At 38.5% G+C, this 18,151-nt stretch overlaps 1 protein-coding gene and 1 long non-coding RNA gene across 3 annotated transcripts in view; both read left to right on the top strand.

Moving 5' to 3' along the window:
- The window catches only part of LOC138178234 (uncharacterized), a 59,650-nt gene extending 41,576 nt beyond the window's left edge, over nt 1-18,074 (top strand). Inside the window, exons 3-7 of the mRNA XM_069109883.1 lie at nt 10,811-10,880; nt 12,842-13,567; nt 15,628-15,856; nt 15,942-16,032; nt 16,567-18,074. Of these exons, the coding sequence (XP_068965984.1) occupies nt 10,811-10,880; nt 12,842-13,567; nt 15,628-15,856; nt 15,942-16,032; nt 16,567-16,677 (1,227 nt within the window). The 3' untranslated portion in view covers nt 16,678-18,074. The remainder of the gene's footprint in view (nt 1-10,810; nt 10,881-12,841; nt 13,568-15,627; nt 15,857-15,941; nt 16,033-16,566) is intronic.
- Nucleotides 24-6,244, top strand: LOC138178239 (uncharacterized). 2 transcript variants are annotated; one of them, XR_011172639.1, is made up of 4 exons: nt 24-728; nt 1,725-1,954; nt 4,348-4,509; nt 5,990-6,244. It is a non-coding gene; the product is annotated as an uncharacterized LOC138178239 (long non-coding RNA). The 2 variants fall into 2 exon arrangements; XR_011172640.1 differs by lacking the exon at nt 5,990-6,244 and adding an exon at nt 4,585-5,063 and having other exon boundaries at nt 25-728; nt 4,348-4,497.
- Nucleotides 18,075-18,151: the final 77 nt, after the last annotated feature.

The raw sequence follows: 18,151 nt of genomic DNA, 5'->3' as shown, positions 1-18,151 counted from the left end.
TAGCAACGATATTTATCCTAAATTTAGCGTCTAAATATTTAGCAGAAGTTTCATGATGAGTAATCCTCTTTGAATGCTACCAAACGCGATCAAAAACGCTACGAATGTTTCCAACGATCTAATTAAATACGTACAACGCTTTTTCCTTAATTCTACTTGTAGATTACGCTGCCGCAGTTGAGGCACAGAAAAGTTGGAATCACGTTGCATAACACGATCCCGCTGGATCCAGTATTTTTCCTGTGAAATATGTATAGGAGAAACGTACAACTACCGACTAGAGACGCTCTGATCAGCTGATTGTTTGCGTTCACTCTATAAACGAAGTAGAACGGACCGCTGAGCTCGTTTCCAGTAATTGACGTTCGAAAATCAAATTTAATCGCGCTCGAATTAATAAACGCCCACAGAGCCGTGTACCGTGAACGAGAGTACGTAGAATGCGATTAACGGCCGGGTTTTTTGGTCTAGAAACGAAGTGGCACGGACCGTTTGCGGAAGCGTTCTCTCGTTTCTCCATCGTTGCGCCTCTCATTATCATCCACCTTCTCCATATCGATAACGTTCCTAGTTACAACACGTTTCGTGTTTCTCGTGTTCCACTATATCTCTGATGATTCATTCATATATATATACACGGTGATCCACTGGCTGTGTGTAGTTAACTCAAACGCAGTACTGGCAATCACGTCGAGGATCGTATACTCTCGTTTTCATCTTACGTACACGTACGTACTGTTGTTGATAAGTAGACTGCGGATTTTTCTGCGCTTTTCCGAAATTTAAATTAAAAAAAAAAAAAAAAATACATGCGTATTTGTGGCGTAGAAAAATATACAAATTATTGAAAGTGACGATGAAAGTTACGACGAGCTTAGATAAGGAAACAAGTTTATAGTCGAGTTCTATTTCTTTCATCGTATTCGTAAAAATTTCAATTTGCGTAAACATCCGCAGTTTATTCGTGTTGTTGTGTGTAATAAGTATAATTAATGGTATACTTCGATACGGATGCTCTATGGCTAAAAAATAGCTGCACGGAAACTGTGAAGATATTTTGTCAAATATCGTGCAAGCGTACCGGCAATGTTAAATTTGTTAAATCTGTGCTAACTTTATTGTATGCTTGTTTACGATCGAATTATTTTTCTCTTAAGCCGTGCAGCTGTTTCTCGTCCATAAATATAAATTTATGTTAATATTAAAAACACTTTTAAATCGGATTGTCTTTCTTTAAATCATTGAGCTATGAAATTTCATCTATGAGTCAGATTTAAGTCGAATTATCTCTTCTGGAACCGTGAAGCTATTAAATTTAGTTTATTTTATAACTTTCGGATCAATGTTGAAGCTATTTTTATATCGAATTATCTTTTCTCGAACCATCGAGCTATTCAATTCCGTCTATAAACAGCTTATAAATTAATATCAATTTAGATTAATATTAACCTTGTAATCGATATCCAAGCTACTTTTATATCGAATTATCATCGAGCTATTGAACTTGATTATATCGTCTTTGAGTTAATTTGCAAGAGGACGTGTCATATACGTACGTAGCTAAATACACAACCAACGACGATTGCCAGTTTCTCGCAGTGTCTCGGTTCAGGAACTTGTACACGCGGTATCATTCATTCAATCGTGCCACTTGACAAGGTCGTGCTGTTTGACACGATCCGGAATCTCGGTCCTTCTTAAACATCTGTCATAATGAATTACAGTGGAATTACTCCGACCAGCCAGATATCATTGTACTACATACGTCTCAATCGCTACATTGTTACGCAGTAACAAGATTACACAATAGCGACAATAAGGAGTAGTACGTGACACGGCATTTAATCGTCATCCTCGTCAACTCTAATGTAAGAAAGCCCCAGAAGGCTTTGTGCATTCGAAAAGGAACGTTTGATCGTTCAATTTAGGAGGAGAGAGCGGCAGGCAGTCGAGGGTGACATAAATTAGTCCTTTTTCAATATCGCAATTCGAAAGAAAAAGAAGTTGACCAGCTTCGAATAGAAAGTTGGGGATGAAAGTTTGCAAAGATAACGATTTATCGCTTTGTAGATTTCTTTAGGAGCGTTCACGGACGATCCATATTATTGTTAACATTTGGGCAACGATCAAGTTGGCAACTAAGTGATTGCGGATTTTTCCATTAGGTGGTATTAACAAGATCCGCAACCATTTAGTTGCCAACCCAATAATATCGTCGAAATTTTCAACGTTTTATCGACGATATACAAGGTGTGCAGAACTTTAGCGTTCAAACTTTGCCACTGTATTCTACAGGGTGGTTGGTAACTGGTGGTACAAGCGGAAAGGGGATGATTCTACGCGAAAAAAGAAGTCGAAAATATAGAATAAAAATTTTTCGTTCGAGGCTTTGTTTTCGAGAAAATCGACTTTGAATTTTCGCTCGGTACGCGTGCACTTTATCGCGTCTCGTTATAACGGATTTCACTGTAGATCGTTGTCTCGATGGAAAAATGTAAAAAATAAAAAAAGAATTTTTATTTTATATTTTTGACTTCTTTTTTTATCGTAGAATCATCCCCTTTCCGCTTGTACCACCAGTTACCAACCACCCTGTATATACGTCCTGTACGTTTGCATCGAGTCCGAGCGACGTATATGTACGTTCTATCTAGTTCGATCGAATCCGGGGCAGGTTTGTTCGCGATTTTGCTGCGTAATTATTTGTTTTAGTTATTTATGTATGAAACGCGATGGAGGAACTCGGCGTTGATCTCGAAGCTGCACGCTGAGTGGCGGCTTCTAAATTCTATCAGAATGAATAGATGTTGATTAAAATTAATAGACGAAAGAATCGTTTACGGAAATTGTTTGACGAAATTTCTCGGATTAAGAGGATTAACGATAATATTACTATACCGGTTTACATTGCATCAGCATTATTATTAATAACAGTACTAATGTAATCAGTACACAGTGTTGTTATATCGATTAATATAAATGTAAAATAACACATTAATTGTATTAATATTAATAGTAAGGTAATTAGGACGTGGTATTGTTAGTAATAACGATGCTGATGTAACGTAAACCTGTTTCAAATTTATTAACTGACAAAAAGCTTATGGATACTTTAATAGCGAAGAACCGAATTAATGTTCAGGATGCGAATGTTTCGCGTTTATTACGTTTAAAGTTACATTTTCGGTTATTCGCTTAATACGCGTAGGATAGCTCGTGGCACGTAAGACAAAATAACCAAAGCGTTCCAACATGAGTGTATTTTCTTTACGCGTTGTTAGATAGTGAATCAGCATTAGTAGAGCATGCAAGTATTGGCAACTAAGTGATCGCGGATCTTGTCAATACCACCTAATGACAAAATCCGCAGTCACTTAGTTGCCAACCCAATAATAATATCGTCGAAATTTTCAACGTTTTATCGACGATATACCAGGTGTGCAGAAGTTTAGCGCTCAAATTTTGCCACTGTATTCTATAAGTAGAAATAAAACTAGAAAAGAAGTACGGAACGTAAAGCTTCGTTTATCGATACAAAGATGGTATCGATGTGCTATGGAATTTATCGTTGGATCAATTTTCTCTTATTTCTTCATATGCGATTTTCATTCGAGTGTTTAATTTACGAACGAAGCGAACAGAACGAAAGTGAAACGATACATCGTGCGTTTGTCGCTGTATGATCGTGCACATACAGCGAACATATGTGCCTCGTATCAGCATCTACTACGAACGTTTATCTTGTTTTATCTTTTATTAAATTTAGAGGAAGAGTGTACATCGTACATTTCTCGCAGTTCATAATTTCGTTGTAACTTATTAATCAAACGCTTATGCACTTTCTGCCGCGTGACATTTCAGTCTTATTTATACTTATAGAACACACTGGCAAAGTTTCAACGTTAAACCTCCGGATATCCTGTATATTGATCCTCTGGAGGGTGTTCTACGCACGATAACGTTGAGAACGTTAAATATTAATGATAATATTGACGATGATATCGATCGGCTGAACGCTCGTTTAGAGTTATTTTTCGAAGAATTTCAATGTTATTTCGATGATTTCGATTGTACACATTTTAAGTAGCAATATGACGCGACGAACAAGTTATAAAATTGCACGCTTTAAAGTTTGATGATCTTATCACTCTTCCTTTGAGCATTGAATATTTCTAATCGTTATTTCATTGTTGAAATTTATTACGGTAAACGTTAATTTATTTATTATTTTTGTTGCTCAAATTTATTACCACGTATTTATAACGAATGGAAGCAATTAATTTCTTACTCTTTGGTTCGGTTTTAACATAACTGAATTCATTAATACGAAAGTTTCTGTTACTTTAGCTACGCAAAACACTGAGTCACTTTTGTATCCTGGCTCGATGCTTCGCGTGGACCAAGAAAATCCACTATTTCGCGACCATGACACATAGAAGAGGTATTTTTTGGTAAGATCATCGATGCTGACGGACCTTGCTGAGTTAACGGTACGCCGTATCAAAAAAGGTCTTTATCCTCTGCCTTTTCTTTTCGTATAAATAAATTCGACGATTCTTACATTTCTTAAAAGAAAAAAAAAAGATAGAGAGAAGAAGGAAAGAGAAGGTGCACTCTTTCGTAGAAGGAAAGGGACCAAGCGAAAGAATCCTGTCTTTATGCCTTCTCATGAATCATCGTAACAGGACAAGGCTTATTATAATATGGAGTTGGCAACTATGTGATTGCGGATTTTGTCATTAGGTGGTATTGACAAGATCCGCGATCACTTAGTTGCCAATACTTGCATGCTCTACTAATGCTGATTCACTATCTAACAACGCGTAAAGAAAATACACTAATGTTGGAACGCTTTGGTTATTTTGTCTTACGTGTCACGAGCTATCCTACGCGTATTAAGCGAATAACCGAAAATGTAATTTTAAACGTAATAAACGCGAAACATTCGCATCGTGAACATTAATTCGGTTCTTCGCTATTAAAGTATCCATAAGCTTTTTGTCAGTTGATAAATTTGAAACAGGCTTACGTTACATCAGCATCGTTATTACTAACAATACCACGTCCTAATTACCTTACTATTAATATTAATACAATTAATGTGTTATTTTACATTTATATTAATCGATATAACAACACTGTGTACTGATTACATTAGTACTGTTATTAATAATAATGCTGATGTAATGTAAACCGGTATAGTAATATTATCGTTAATCCTCTTAATCCGAGAAATTTCGTCAAACAATTTCCGTAAACGATTCTTTCGTCTATTAATTTTAATCAAAATCTATTCATTCTGATAGAATTTAGAAGTCGCCACTCAGCGTGCAGCTTCGAGATCAACGCCGAGTTCCTCCATCGCGTTTCATACATAAATAACTAAAACAAATAATTACGCAGCAAAATCGCGAACAAACCTGCCCCGGATTCGATCGAACTAGATAGAACGTACATATACGTCGCTCGGACTCGATGCAAACGTACAGGACGTATATACAGGGTGGTTGGTAACTGGTGGTACAAGCGGAAAGGGGATGATTCTACGCGAAAAAAGAAGTCAAAAATATAAAATAAAAATTCTTTTTTTATTTTTTACATTTTTCCATCGAGACAGCGATCTACAGTGAGATCCGTTATAACGAGACGCGATAAAGTGCACGCGTACCGAGCGAAAATTCAAAGTCGATTTTCTCGAAAACGAAGCCTCGAACGAAAAATTTTTATTCTATATTTTCGACTTCTTTTTTCGCGTAGAATCGCTCCCTTTCCACTTGTACCACCAGTTACCAACCACCTTGTATATACGTCGCAGACGATCGATAATAAAGAATCGGTAATTATCGTTATCGCGAATAGTAATACCGCGCCTTAGCACGTTTATCAACGAATCACGATATTAAACCGATACCGTAGCATATACCGTTTCAATTTCGCAATCTGACATTTTTTCTCTCTTTCGGCCGTTCCTGGTCTCTGACGTCACCAGTTGCAATTTCGATATGAACGAGTGCGAGAGTTTTGCAGGCGGAAAGGGAGCGGTTACGTGACGTTTGTTCCGGCATCTCGATTAAGGTTGGTCTAGAGCTTGGAAAATTGCGACATCGTTCGCAGAGGCTGAGACCGGGCGTCGCGTCGCGGCGCGCCGTCGTGCATCCAGGTGCAACTGGTTACAGTCAGGAGAGCATGACCGGCCAGTGCGAATAACTGTATCAGATTTTTTGTGTATCTGGACTTCTCACTTTGTCAGAAGATTTAATCGAGCCGTGCTAAACTTTCCCGCCTCGTGTACATCTCTCCGGTCTGCCAACTTTCTGCGAGAGCTTGCTGGTTTTAACGGAGGATAGGACATCCCTTTGTGAGTTGTTAGAAAATCACTTCTTCTTTTTTTCATTGATTTATTTAAATGTAAATGGTACAAAGGTATTTCGGGATACCTTTTGTTAGAAAGTAATCAAATTTCACAGCGAAGGTTTCCAGTTTCTCCGTGATTCTTTCTTGATAAGCGTCTTTTCAATTTTGCCAATTAACAATTTTTCACGAATTATATGGCTGAGTCATTTTTTTCGTTTGCTAGAACGAGAATTAACTCTTGCGCTTCTACGTAGGAGTTAATCTTGTCTGACATATTCGCTTACATAAGTTTGATAATCTTTTAGAAACGATGCGCGATCTTTGTTAGAAAGAAGAACGAAATCAGTCGATGGAATTTCGCCGGAATAAATTCCTAAGAGAAGCGCATTCTTTCACGAAGCTGTGTCCTCTCTTAATTGGTTCTCTGAACATACGTCGAGAAGCATAGTTAGTTTCGAATTTAATATCGAGACGAATTATGTAACGCAATAATTGAAAAACGATATAGAAAGAGAATTCGATATAGAAAAGTACGTGATATGAAAATTATATTTTGCCATTTAAAAATTCTATCTTCCATGGCCGAGCATTCGTGATTCAGCGATCTCCCCGGTTCTTAAAATTCTTTGCTTCGTGTTTCTGACGGTGAGTCACGCCGCGGCGGATTGAGCAACCGATTACTCACTTAAGTATCCGATTTTCTGGATGACGAGGTAGCCGCGGTTGTTCAGCCGACCGCGAATCTCCTTCCACAGCCAGATAACGCATCGACTTTCCCGTCGATCGAAGTTTATTTTTCGATCTGATCGATTCTGTTTATCACAGCGAAGAATGTGATACTATTAGATTGCTGCACGTGTTCTTCCCACTCGAGTAAATACATCTTCCAAAGATTCAATTTTTTACACGTAAACACCCGAAGCGCAATTAAAATTCCAATGAAGAGCCAGGCGAGAGGGAAAACCGCGATAAATCGATTTTCCTTGATCTTCTAATCTTTGCGCTTCGTAAATCCCATCGTTCGACGACCAGCAGCGTACTTACATAATTTCCAACTGTTAGATCGAAAGATACAAAGATTATTTGGAAATAGCTGATAAATCTCTACCGAGTTTCATAACAAATCGATGGTACGCACAGTGTTACGACGATCGGTATTTTTAGAATATTCGAGAAACTGGCGAAGATACGCGTACAGTTAAGGTGAAAATGAAGTAGAAGTAAAGAAAACGCCGATATAAAGCTCATTTTGGGATAGTTCTTTAACGTCGACGATACAAACCCGCACAAACCTGAACTCGTTACAAATCGTTGCACGCATGTACCATCGTATTTCACCGCACGACTATCTGTTTCTACGGAGATAGAACTTGCAGAGCGATCAAATAGCTTGATACTTGCACGTATTTTATGTATTTTGAAAAATATTGTCAAATATACGGTATGGTTAGTAACTGGTGGTACAAGCGGAAAGGGGGTGATTCTACGCGAAAAAAGAAGTCGAAAATATAGAATAAAAATTTTTCGTTCGAGGCTTCGTTTTCGAGAAAATCGACTTTGAATTTTCGCACGGTACGCGTGCACTTTATCGCGTCTCGTTATAACGGATCTCACTGTAGATCGTTGTCTCGATGGAAAAATTAAAAAAAAAAATTTTTATTCTATATTTTCGAATTCTTCTTTCGCGTAGAATCACCCTCTTTCCGCTTGTACCACCAGTTACCAACTACCCTGTATAAATTCTCTGTATCTCTCGCGAAACATTACATCGATTCGTGCACGTTTTTCTGACGATGTTATCTAAACCATTCGTACGGTTGATAATCGTCTTAGTCCACGAAACTTATCTCGTTTTAATCATTTAGAAAAGTGTGTTATCACGGGTCATGGTAACTCCGATGATCATCTCCGGCAGTCAGAGAACGTTTGATCGTCATCAGCGGAGTTTTCAGTTTGTGGTCGATTAAAAAAGCTGCTGGTACTCGGTACGCGTTAACATCAGCTCTAAATCAATCGCTGGAGCACGTTGGTCGAGTGCGAACGTTCGAGCGGCACTCAATCCACGTCGACGCCTGATATTTCCGCGTATCCACGTGACTAATGGACCATTGTCCTGACAAGTACAACGACAGGACACCGAGTCAAAATTCACCGACAGAGATCCACAAAACGTGGCGGACAATTTAAACAATCGACCAGGACAAATAGAATTTTCAACGAGCTCTTCCGTGTGCCCTATACCTGTTAAACATAATCGTTTCGCGTCGTTAACTTATACTGAGATTATACTGAGAGAATAAAAGATCTGCGCAAGTTGTTTCACCTCCCACCTTCGTCCTTTCCGGTTTCCAAGCTTAATGGTCATCGTCGCGATTCACGGAAGCAGTCGAGCGGATATTCCGCGATGATTACCGATATCTTAAGCCGCGTACTCGTTACCAAACGTGTTTATAATTATCGCCTTATCCACATGACGCCTTATAATTATTCTACGATCATCTCGCGAACGGTGCTCGTCGCAACTCGACGAACAGTTCAGGAGCTCTACGAACTTATTTCGTACGTATACGTCGACAGACTGGTCGTAAGACTGCCCTGTAATCTTGGAAAACAGGACTGGCGTTTCCTGAAGATTACTTTTCACCGAGTATCCTGTAATGCAATAGCAGTGTGCTTGGCAACTAAGTGATTGCGGATTTTGGCATTACCACCTAATGACAAAATCCGCAGTCACTTAGTTACCAACCCAATAATATCGTCGAAATTTTCAACGTTTTATCGACGATATACCAGGTGTGCAGAAGTTTAGCGTTCAAACTTTGCCACTGTATTCTACAGGGTGGTTGGTAACTGATGGTTCAAGCGGAAAGGGGGTGATTCTACGCGAAAAAAGAAGTCGAAAATATAGAATAAAAATTTTTCGTTCGAGGCTTCGTTTTCGAGAAAATCGACTTTGAATTTTCGCTCGGTACGCGTGCACTTTATCGCGTCTCGTTATAACGGATCTCACTGTAGATCGTTGTCTCGATGGAAAAATGTAAAAAATAAAAAAAGAATTTTTATTTTATATTTTTGACTTCTTTTTTCGCGTAGAATCATCCCCTTTCCGCTTGTACCACCAGTTACCAACCACCCTGTATATACGTCCTGTACGTTTGCATCGAGTCCGAGCGACGTATATGTACGTTCTATCTAGTTCGATCGAATCCGGGGCAGGTTTGTTCGCGATTTTGCTGCGTAATTATTTGTTTTAGTTATTTATGTATGAAACGCGATGGAGGAACTCGGCGTTGCTCTCGAAGCTGCACGCTGAGTGGCGGCTTCTAAATTCTATCAGAATGAATAGATGTTGATTAAAATTAATAGACGAAAGAATCGTTTACGGAAATTGTTTGACGAAATTTCTCGGATTAAGAGGATTAACGATAATATTACTATACCGGTTTACATTGCATCAGCATTATTATTAATAACAGTACTAATTTAATCAGTACACAGTGTTGTTATATCGATTAATATAAATGTAAAATAACACATTATTGTATTAATATTAATAGTAAGGTAATTAGGACGTGGTATTGTTAGTAATAACGATGCTGATGTAACGCAAGCCTGTTTCAAATTTATCAACTGACAAAAAGCTTATGGATACTTTAATAGCGAAGAACCGAATTAATGTTCAGGATGCGAATGTTTCGCGTTTATTACGTTTAAAGTTACATTTTCGGTTATTCGCTTAATACGCGTAGGATAGCTCGTGGCACGTAAGACAAAATAACCAAAGCGTTCCAACATTAGTGTATTTTCTTTACGCGTTGTTAGATAGTGAATCAGCATTAGTAGAGCATGCAAGTATTGGCAACTAAATGATTGCGGATCTTGTCAATACCACCTAATGACAAAATCCGCAGTCACTTAGTTGCCAACCCAATAATAATATCGTCGAAATTTTCAACGTTTTATCGACGATATACCAGGTGTGCAGAAGTTTAGCGCTCAAATTTTGCCATTGTATTCTATAAGTAGAAATAAAACTAAAAAAGAAGTACGGAACGTAGAGCTTCGTTTATCGATACCAAGATGCTATCGATGTGCTATGGAATTTATCGTTAGATCGATATTATTGTTAACATTTGGGCAACGATCAAGTTGGCAACTAAGTGATTGCGCATCTTGTCACTACCACTTAATAGCAAAATCCGCAGTCACTTAGTTGCCAACCCAATAATCTTATCTTGCACTGGACTTTTGCGCTTGAGCGAAGGATTTCACGAATTTCTAGAATTATTACGGTGTCCATCGTTGTATCCAAGTAATTTTTCACAAAAGTATTCGCCAACTGTGTACAGGGACGACGATTGGTTTAATGAATTGTTGGCACACGCCTCTGTTTCGCGATGGTTATTGCAATGGTTGTTGCTGCTTTGATCGACTGATTTTTCCAACTCTGTTTCAGGCACACGCAGATGACGCGATGACGCTGCATTGGTGGATGCACTGGTTCTGGGTTACCGCTCAATTTCTCGGTACGTTCTGAATAATCTTTAAAATCAAGGACATCTGGCTACTTGGTTTTCTTACTTCTTTCACGCGTTCCCAGACATTTAGTTCAACTCGTTCAGCAACTGAGCCGAAATTCAAATTCGTCTACGAATTCTAGTTCATGTTCCAGCATTTACGATCTAAATAGAAGTGGCGTGAAACGCCGTACGCATGCAATTACAATAGACGTTTATATCGAGAGAGGAAAATCTTGCCAAGGATTCTCGCAACTACATATTCACTTGCTTCTCTCCATCGTTCAGAAATTGTCCGAACGTGGCGATAATTTTTCGCGAACAAAAAGCCTTCGTATTATGTAACGGAGTTTTAACAGTAATAGCAGTATAAATAATGTTAGTAATAACGAAAATACCAGTAGAGATAATAATAATATAATCTTTCGTTCTGTAGTTGAAATTCGCGTTCAAATAGTTAAATTAAAGAAGCGATTCTCGTGTAACGAGGATAAAAGCAAGTGATCTTTGTTAATTTTTGTTTCTTTTTAGACTAACTATTTACCGATTACGTGGCACTAGACCTTCTTCGATTGTAATTTCTTTATTTCAGTTCTTCTTATTGTTCATTGTATATCATCCTAGTCTCGTGAGACCATCTTTGACGATGTAATCATCGCTGGCGTGCAGTATGGTATCGTAACTGTCAGAATGCAAAAGTTGACATTTTTTTTTAAATTGCAGCGACCTTGAAATCTTCTCCGAACGCGACGTTACGATTATTAAACGAACACCTCCGTCTTTTATTACACACTCTTCTAGCTAACATCCAGACGTTTTCAAAACGCTAGAAACTTGTGCCTCTCGCACCATCCGCTATCGTGACACTTTCTTTCGTTCTTCTTAAATTGCTTACAATCAATTCCACATTGGAAATTAGAAGTATGTTTGATGGCTTTGTTTAATGACGTGAAAGCAACCTTATTAGTTGCACCGTATGTTGTATTATATATTGCATACAATGCATACGACAGACGTAAGATCGTTATTCTCTAGCGACCTCGGAACATGAAGAATTTATTTTTATTCTTTTTTTTTTATACAAAACCACATATCATTTACTGAGTCTGGTTACCAGATTTAGCAGCATGTCTTCTTAATCCGTAATTTTAAATCTGCTCGATCGTTAGCTTCGCTATCGCGATACAAACTTTTAAATAGCTCGAGTTTAAAAGCGATGCTGGCAATGGACCGACTGTTTTGGAAACAGTGAAAAGCCACGATCTTGAGCTTTGGCAATGCCAGTAGCAACATTACGAGAAACATCTTTAAAAGTGTTCCCGTGGCATAGCGGATTATGCAACAGACAACGAGCTCGTAGCGTTCTGCAAATGTCTGGATACCAGCTACGAGAATAATACGCGATGAAGGATGGAGATATACGTTAAAAAATGTTAAGACGCCATTCGCAGGAGGTTCTTAGCTCGTCGCAAGATCAAATACACAAGTAACGTGCAATTTTTGTCTGACACATTTTTTCCTGTCGTTCATGCTTTTCGAAATATTTGAAGTTGAAGATCCCAGATAAATCGGACACACTGTATGTATAATATACGTACGAAACACGTACTTGCCCCTCGATGAATCCTGATAAATGGAACGCTAAAGGAGCGCTCAAGCGATCAATATTATTGTCAATATTTAAGGTTCTCAATATTATCGTACATAAAAGACCCTCTAGACGGTCAATATTATATTGTCAGTAGAACGTTGAGAGCCTTAAATATTGACAACGATATCGATCGTTTGAACGCTCCTTGCTACATTGTGTTTAATTAAAACGTACACGTACTAAAAGAATTACTTTGCATCTGATATGTTCAAAGTACGACGAGTAACTGGATAGTAAAATATATGCCACGTGTGGCTAAATTAAACGCGTACAAACAGACCTGTACTCAGCATATAACATGGAAATTTGTCATTTTCAGTGATCTTAGGGAACCCAGTGCCGTCGAGCACGGCGGAGCCGCGTGGCCAGGTGCAGGATCACCTGAGCTCAGAACCGACATCCGAAATCGCTTCTATAGAAGCGGAGAGATCATCCGAGCTTCGACAGAGCTTCCGTGTAGCCAAAGCAATCGGTCTTCATCCTCCTACAAATACAGCGGTGATCTTGGAGAGACAGTCGAGCACGATCTCCACTCCCATGGAGGTCGGTCCGAGTGTTATCGAAAGCAGTACCGATCCCATAGACGAGTATCACGGAGGAAACGCGAGCAACGCTGTCGTCAATCTGGACACCGTGAAAAGTTTCACGCCGCAGTTAATCAGCGACGTAACTGGCGTAGAAAGGATTCGAAATACTGCAACGAAGAAGGATAGTAAAATCACGTGGATCCTAACAACGAACAAAACAGGCGGTAGATCGAAGTACGAACAGGAAGAGAAAGTCGATGAAAATGGGAATCGGAACGTCAGCACGGACCAAGTGGAGGATCTCACGGTGCTACCTCTTCAGGAAGAGGTGTCTAGAATCAGGCTGGTACTGAATAAAACGAAACCCTCCTCGCTTTTATCTTCCTCGTCCTCCTCTTTCTCGTCGTCCGCTGGTAGTTCCGGCATCAAGACGTTCAATCGATCGGATGACATCGAAATCAACGGAGAGTTGATAGAGGAGCCACGTGTGTTCGCCACTGCTGCCTCCATTCTAGAAGGTAGCGCTTTTTTTCTTTTTTACAGAGTTTTCCGCTTGGATAGATTTTTTACTTGTTAACGAAATTTGAGTATTGGCTATAACGACACGATGAGTAAAATAGTAGAACGAATAAACACTGTTGCGTAACTGTTACGATATCAGTTAGAATCGTTTAAGGGGGTATTCTGGTCTAGAGGCATGAATTTCGGGCGATTTTTGAAGCTCCGTACAAGCGAAACAACAAATATTTTTACTATCCTTCTTTTTAGCATTTGTTTATTGATATTTCGAGATTACGTGAAAAATTCACTGAAAAAAACTCAATATTTAAACAGTTACGAGCTGGCAAAGTGGGTGCTGCCAAAAAAATGGGGTGTCGTGGCGTGCATGATATCAACCCTTCTGGTCATCCGAAACAAAAAGTGCGAACGGATTCTTAATTAGTACGGATGCCGCTATCGTCTGAACCTTGGAAAAGTCAATACAACATTTTTTCACAAAATGACGGCCGTTTGAAAAAAAATTTCTTATTTCGCACGTTTTTTTGACAATTCCGAACGTTTAAAAAAATAGTAATATTAAAGATTTTGAGCTGAGCGTGGTCCGGACGATAGAGGAGTATACAAGGAATATTCAGACCAAATTTAAAGTAAATCTGTTCGTTAGAACTTGAGATATCGTGCACGCCAACTCGAAAAAAGTAGTTTCGAGAAAAACGCGTTTAAAGTTTTGAGACGTAGGTACTCGGGCAGCGTCTACCGTTTATTGCACATTGGTCCCGGTCCGACCGGAGCAGATGCCGCGTCACAAAAGTGGCTGTAACACATAAAATAATTGAAATTTTGAAAAATCCTTTTAAGGGCATATTCTTGAATGTCTAACCTTTGTAATATGAACAAAAAAATTTTTCGATTTTTTCAAATTTCTAGACCAGAAAACCCCCTTAAAACGTCATTTTTGTAATATGAAGTGAAAAATGTATCTAGTTGGAAATTTTGTTGCGCCATTGTATGCGTTACGTGCATATACTAGGTCTGTAAGTATGAAACCGGAATTTGCCTATAGACGACCCTAGCCAATAACGTAGTTATCACTAAACTGCGTCATTGATGCCAAAAGTCTTTGTTGACATCTGACAAACATTTTCGACTCGGAACGATACAAGTTTCATACAACAGCATAGTTTGTAATAGCGTTGAACGTGTCAAATTTTGTGCCTGGAAACTACGATTTGCGGACAGCGTTGATTTTCTGTTACCATTCGAAGAAAACTGCTGCGGAATCGCATCGAATGCTTGTCGAAGCTTACGGTGAGCATGCTCCTGGTAAATCACAGTGCTTTCAGTGGTTTAAAAAATTCAGAAGTGGCAATTTTGACGCGAGGAACGATGAACTTGGAAGACCACCGAAAAAGACCACCGAGCTGTTAAAACCTGGCGAAACCGTTAATACCGAGCGCTACCGACGACAAACGATCGATTTGAATCGAGCTTTGCGTGAAAAACGACCAGAATATCAGAAAAGGCGACACAGAGTAATTTTGCTTCGTGATAATGCACCATCGCATACAGCAAAACCGATCAAGGAAACGATCGAAGCGTTCAGTTGGGAAATACTTTCGCACGCGGCTTACTCACCAGACTTGGCTCCGTCCGATTACTATTTATTCGCATCGATGGGACCACGCACTTTCTGACCAGCACTTCGCTTCTTACGAAAATGTACGAAAATGGCTCGATGACTGGTTTGCCTCAAAAGAGCGACAGTTTTTTTGGCGTGGCATCCACCAATTGCCAGACAGGTGGGAAAAATGTTTAGCTAGCGATGGGCAATACTTCGAATAAAATATTTTTAATCGTTTTCATACTATAAACGTGTACCTTCTATACAAAAATTCCGGTTTCATATTTACATACCTGGTAAAGATTTTTGTAAAATATTGAAATTCGATTTGCCTGTTAAAGGGAGATTGAGATCGGGGCGTAAAGGTTGCAGAATCGTAACAGAATTTAAATAGCAAGCGAAATCTTCTTTGGAATCGTGTTGTGTCGATAATGATCTGGTGTTAATGCGTTACAGTCGGAGTGAGCGAATCAACACGATTGAGCAGAGCGCGGAACACATTTCCCAAAGAGTTCCAAAGGGATCAGGTACAGGGAGACCATCTTGCTGATTACAATGAAAGCAATAACAAGAAGCAGGAAAGCGGTTCGACATCAACGTTAGACATCGCCGCTATTACCGGAAGCTGCGTAGCGACTGTAGTTTTACTCAGCACAATGGGTAGCCTTGGATTCATTATGTACAGGTAATTAACGCGTTACGAACCGAATCTTGTTGCGTAGAAGACGAAACGACTTTCAGCATTGCATAGAAAAATTATTTCGTTGCAGACGTAGGTACCTGAATCCGCCACAAACGCTTAACAGCGACAAATGCAGTAACCCGGATAGTTCCGGTTATATCGATGATTCCACGATTCGCGTAAGTACGAATATTAAAAAGCATATTGGAGCTTATCATGGTTGTACAATTGTAGGAGTGTTCATTTTGGAAGAATTCGATGGTGGAGTTCTTATTTGAAATTCGCAACATTGCGTTAAATATTGTATATTTATATTTACATCGTGATCCTAATATGTTTCAATTTCATTTGTGCAAATTGCCAAAATCATCTTCCAAATAACGTCGAATGATTCCACAACAAGCGTGATAACTCACCTAACCGCTTTTATGTGGCATGAGATCATAGTGGTGAAAAGACGATAGTAATGAACTATTTTGTTGTTATTGAAAGTACCGAAGGTATTGCTTAAAATTAAGAAAACGTGTTGCAAATACACGCACGTATAAATAAGATTGCAATTTGGTTGACTACCGATTAAACGAATAATTCTGTTAAGTATTGTAAAACACGAATGATCAATATTTTTTAAACGTTGACCACTATGATACTCGGCTCGTCAAATGATCCTTAATGGTAATACGTAATGTATTAAAATAAACGTTCGTTTACAGGATAATTCCGAAGAAATGTACAGCTTGGATAATGATTCGTTTTTAAATTCGCTAGAAGCGATGACAATACAAAATTATTGGACGGATAGTGTGAAGCATACGAAACTATGACAAAAGAAGATAATTCAACCCGGAAAGAGGATCGAAACGTTCAGTATTTCTGATGGCGAGGCGCACGAACAAATATCGTTGTTGGAACAATAACATGTACTTACTCGATGAGTGCCCGGAAGAAAGTGAATATTTGCCGTAGTATAATTGTATAGACACGCAGGAACGTTGTTTTCCTCCGAATGTTTGAACGCAATGGCTGGTTAGCGATTCCGATAAAAATATGAGCGAATAAAATATTTTAAGTCGAAGATTTTCAAAGACTTTTTAGGTAAAAAGAAAACTCCGTCGGTCTTACGATTTCTTAAAGAAAGCTTGACGATACATCAAAATTGCATGGTCTGCGCGCATTCCTGTATTCGCGTTATACATGGAACACGCGTGCGAATTTGTGACTATATCGCTTGCGAATTTGTGAATATATCGCGTGCGATGTATAACGTGGTATATACGTGTATCACGCACATGCCTGAATTTTGATTTTGTCACTCGTTCCCTCTATTTTTCTACCATGATAACAATTGGCAATGGTCGAGGTATTATTAAAGAAAGACAGCGATACCGTCACTTTCGTCGGACTGCAGTGATCGAACAGTGCAATAAAATGTACTTCATTGATGCGATAATTATAACGAGATAAACTTTTTAGAGCGGTAAGTACAAATAAAACGATTAACGTTTAGCTAAATATTATTATATTAAAGGCGCGAAACGTAATTTAATAAAACTGAATTCCTACGAATCGTCGGAGAACTAATTGTATCACGATAAGAACTACTTCCGTACTACTTGTACTATCTTGGATTTCGATTTCTACAAACTGTACTCACGTATATCGTCTCTTAATTTAAGATCCAACTTCGACGTTTCTTACAGTCTTCGAACTTTTATTGAAAGATTAACGCGGTTCTAAATAGAATAACGGGATCTGAATACCTTCTCGCTTGCATACATGGTCAGCTTCGAATATTTTCAAGATGTAGAATCGGGCTAATAAAAGATCGGACCAAATACATACCGTAGTTTATAGCTTTATGCCTTTATAACATATCCAGCAAGAGGAAGTAAGGAGATTTCATTCTCGTGTTTTCCACTTAACTTCTAGCTTGTACATATGTACATCTACATGTACTATACAATTAATTATGTTATTAAGTATGTCTATGTATAGATGTGCGAATTTATGACGGTTCCTCGGAGCCTTCGAAATACAGTTTACGTTCTAGTAGAAGTTAGCATTTGTTTGTTCGAATATATTTCTATACAAACCTTAAACCGTGAACGGTGAACGAAGAGGAAGATTTATTGTGATAGATTGTAGCGTTTAATAAATGTAAAATTATTATTAATTCGTTTTATGCTGATGATTGTGAATAAATCTACACGTATATTATTATTATTATTATCATTATTATTATTATTATTATTATTATTATTACTATTATGATAAATTAACTTTTTCTTCCTATTTTTG

Source organism: Bombus flavifrons, chromosome 3 (genome assembly GCF_040668555.2).
Source record: "Bombus flavifrons isolate JBK064 chromosome 3, iyBomFlav1_principal, whole genome shotgun sequence".
NCBI lineage: Eukaryota > Metazoa > Arthropoda > Insecta > Hymenoptera > Apidae > Bombus > Bombus flavifrons.
This window is presented reverse-complemented; position numbering and strand designations above follow the sequence as displayed.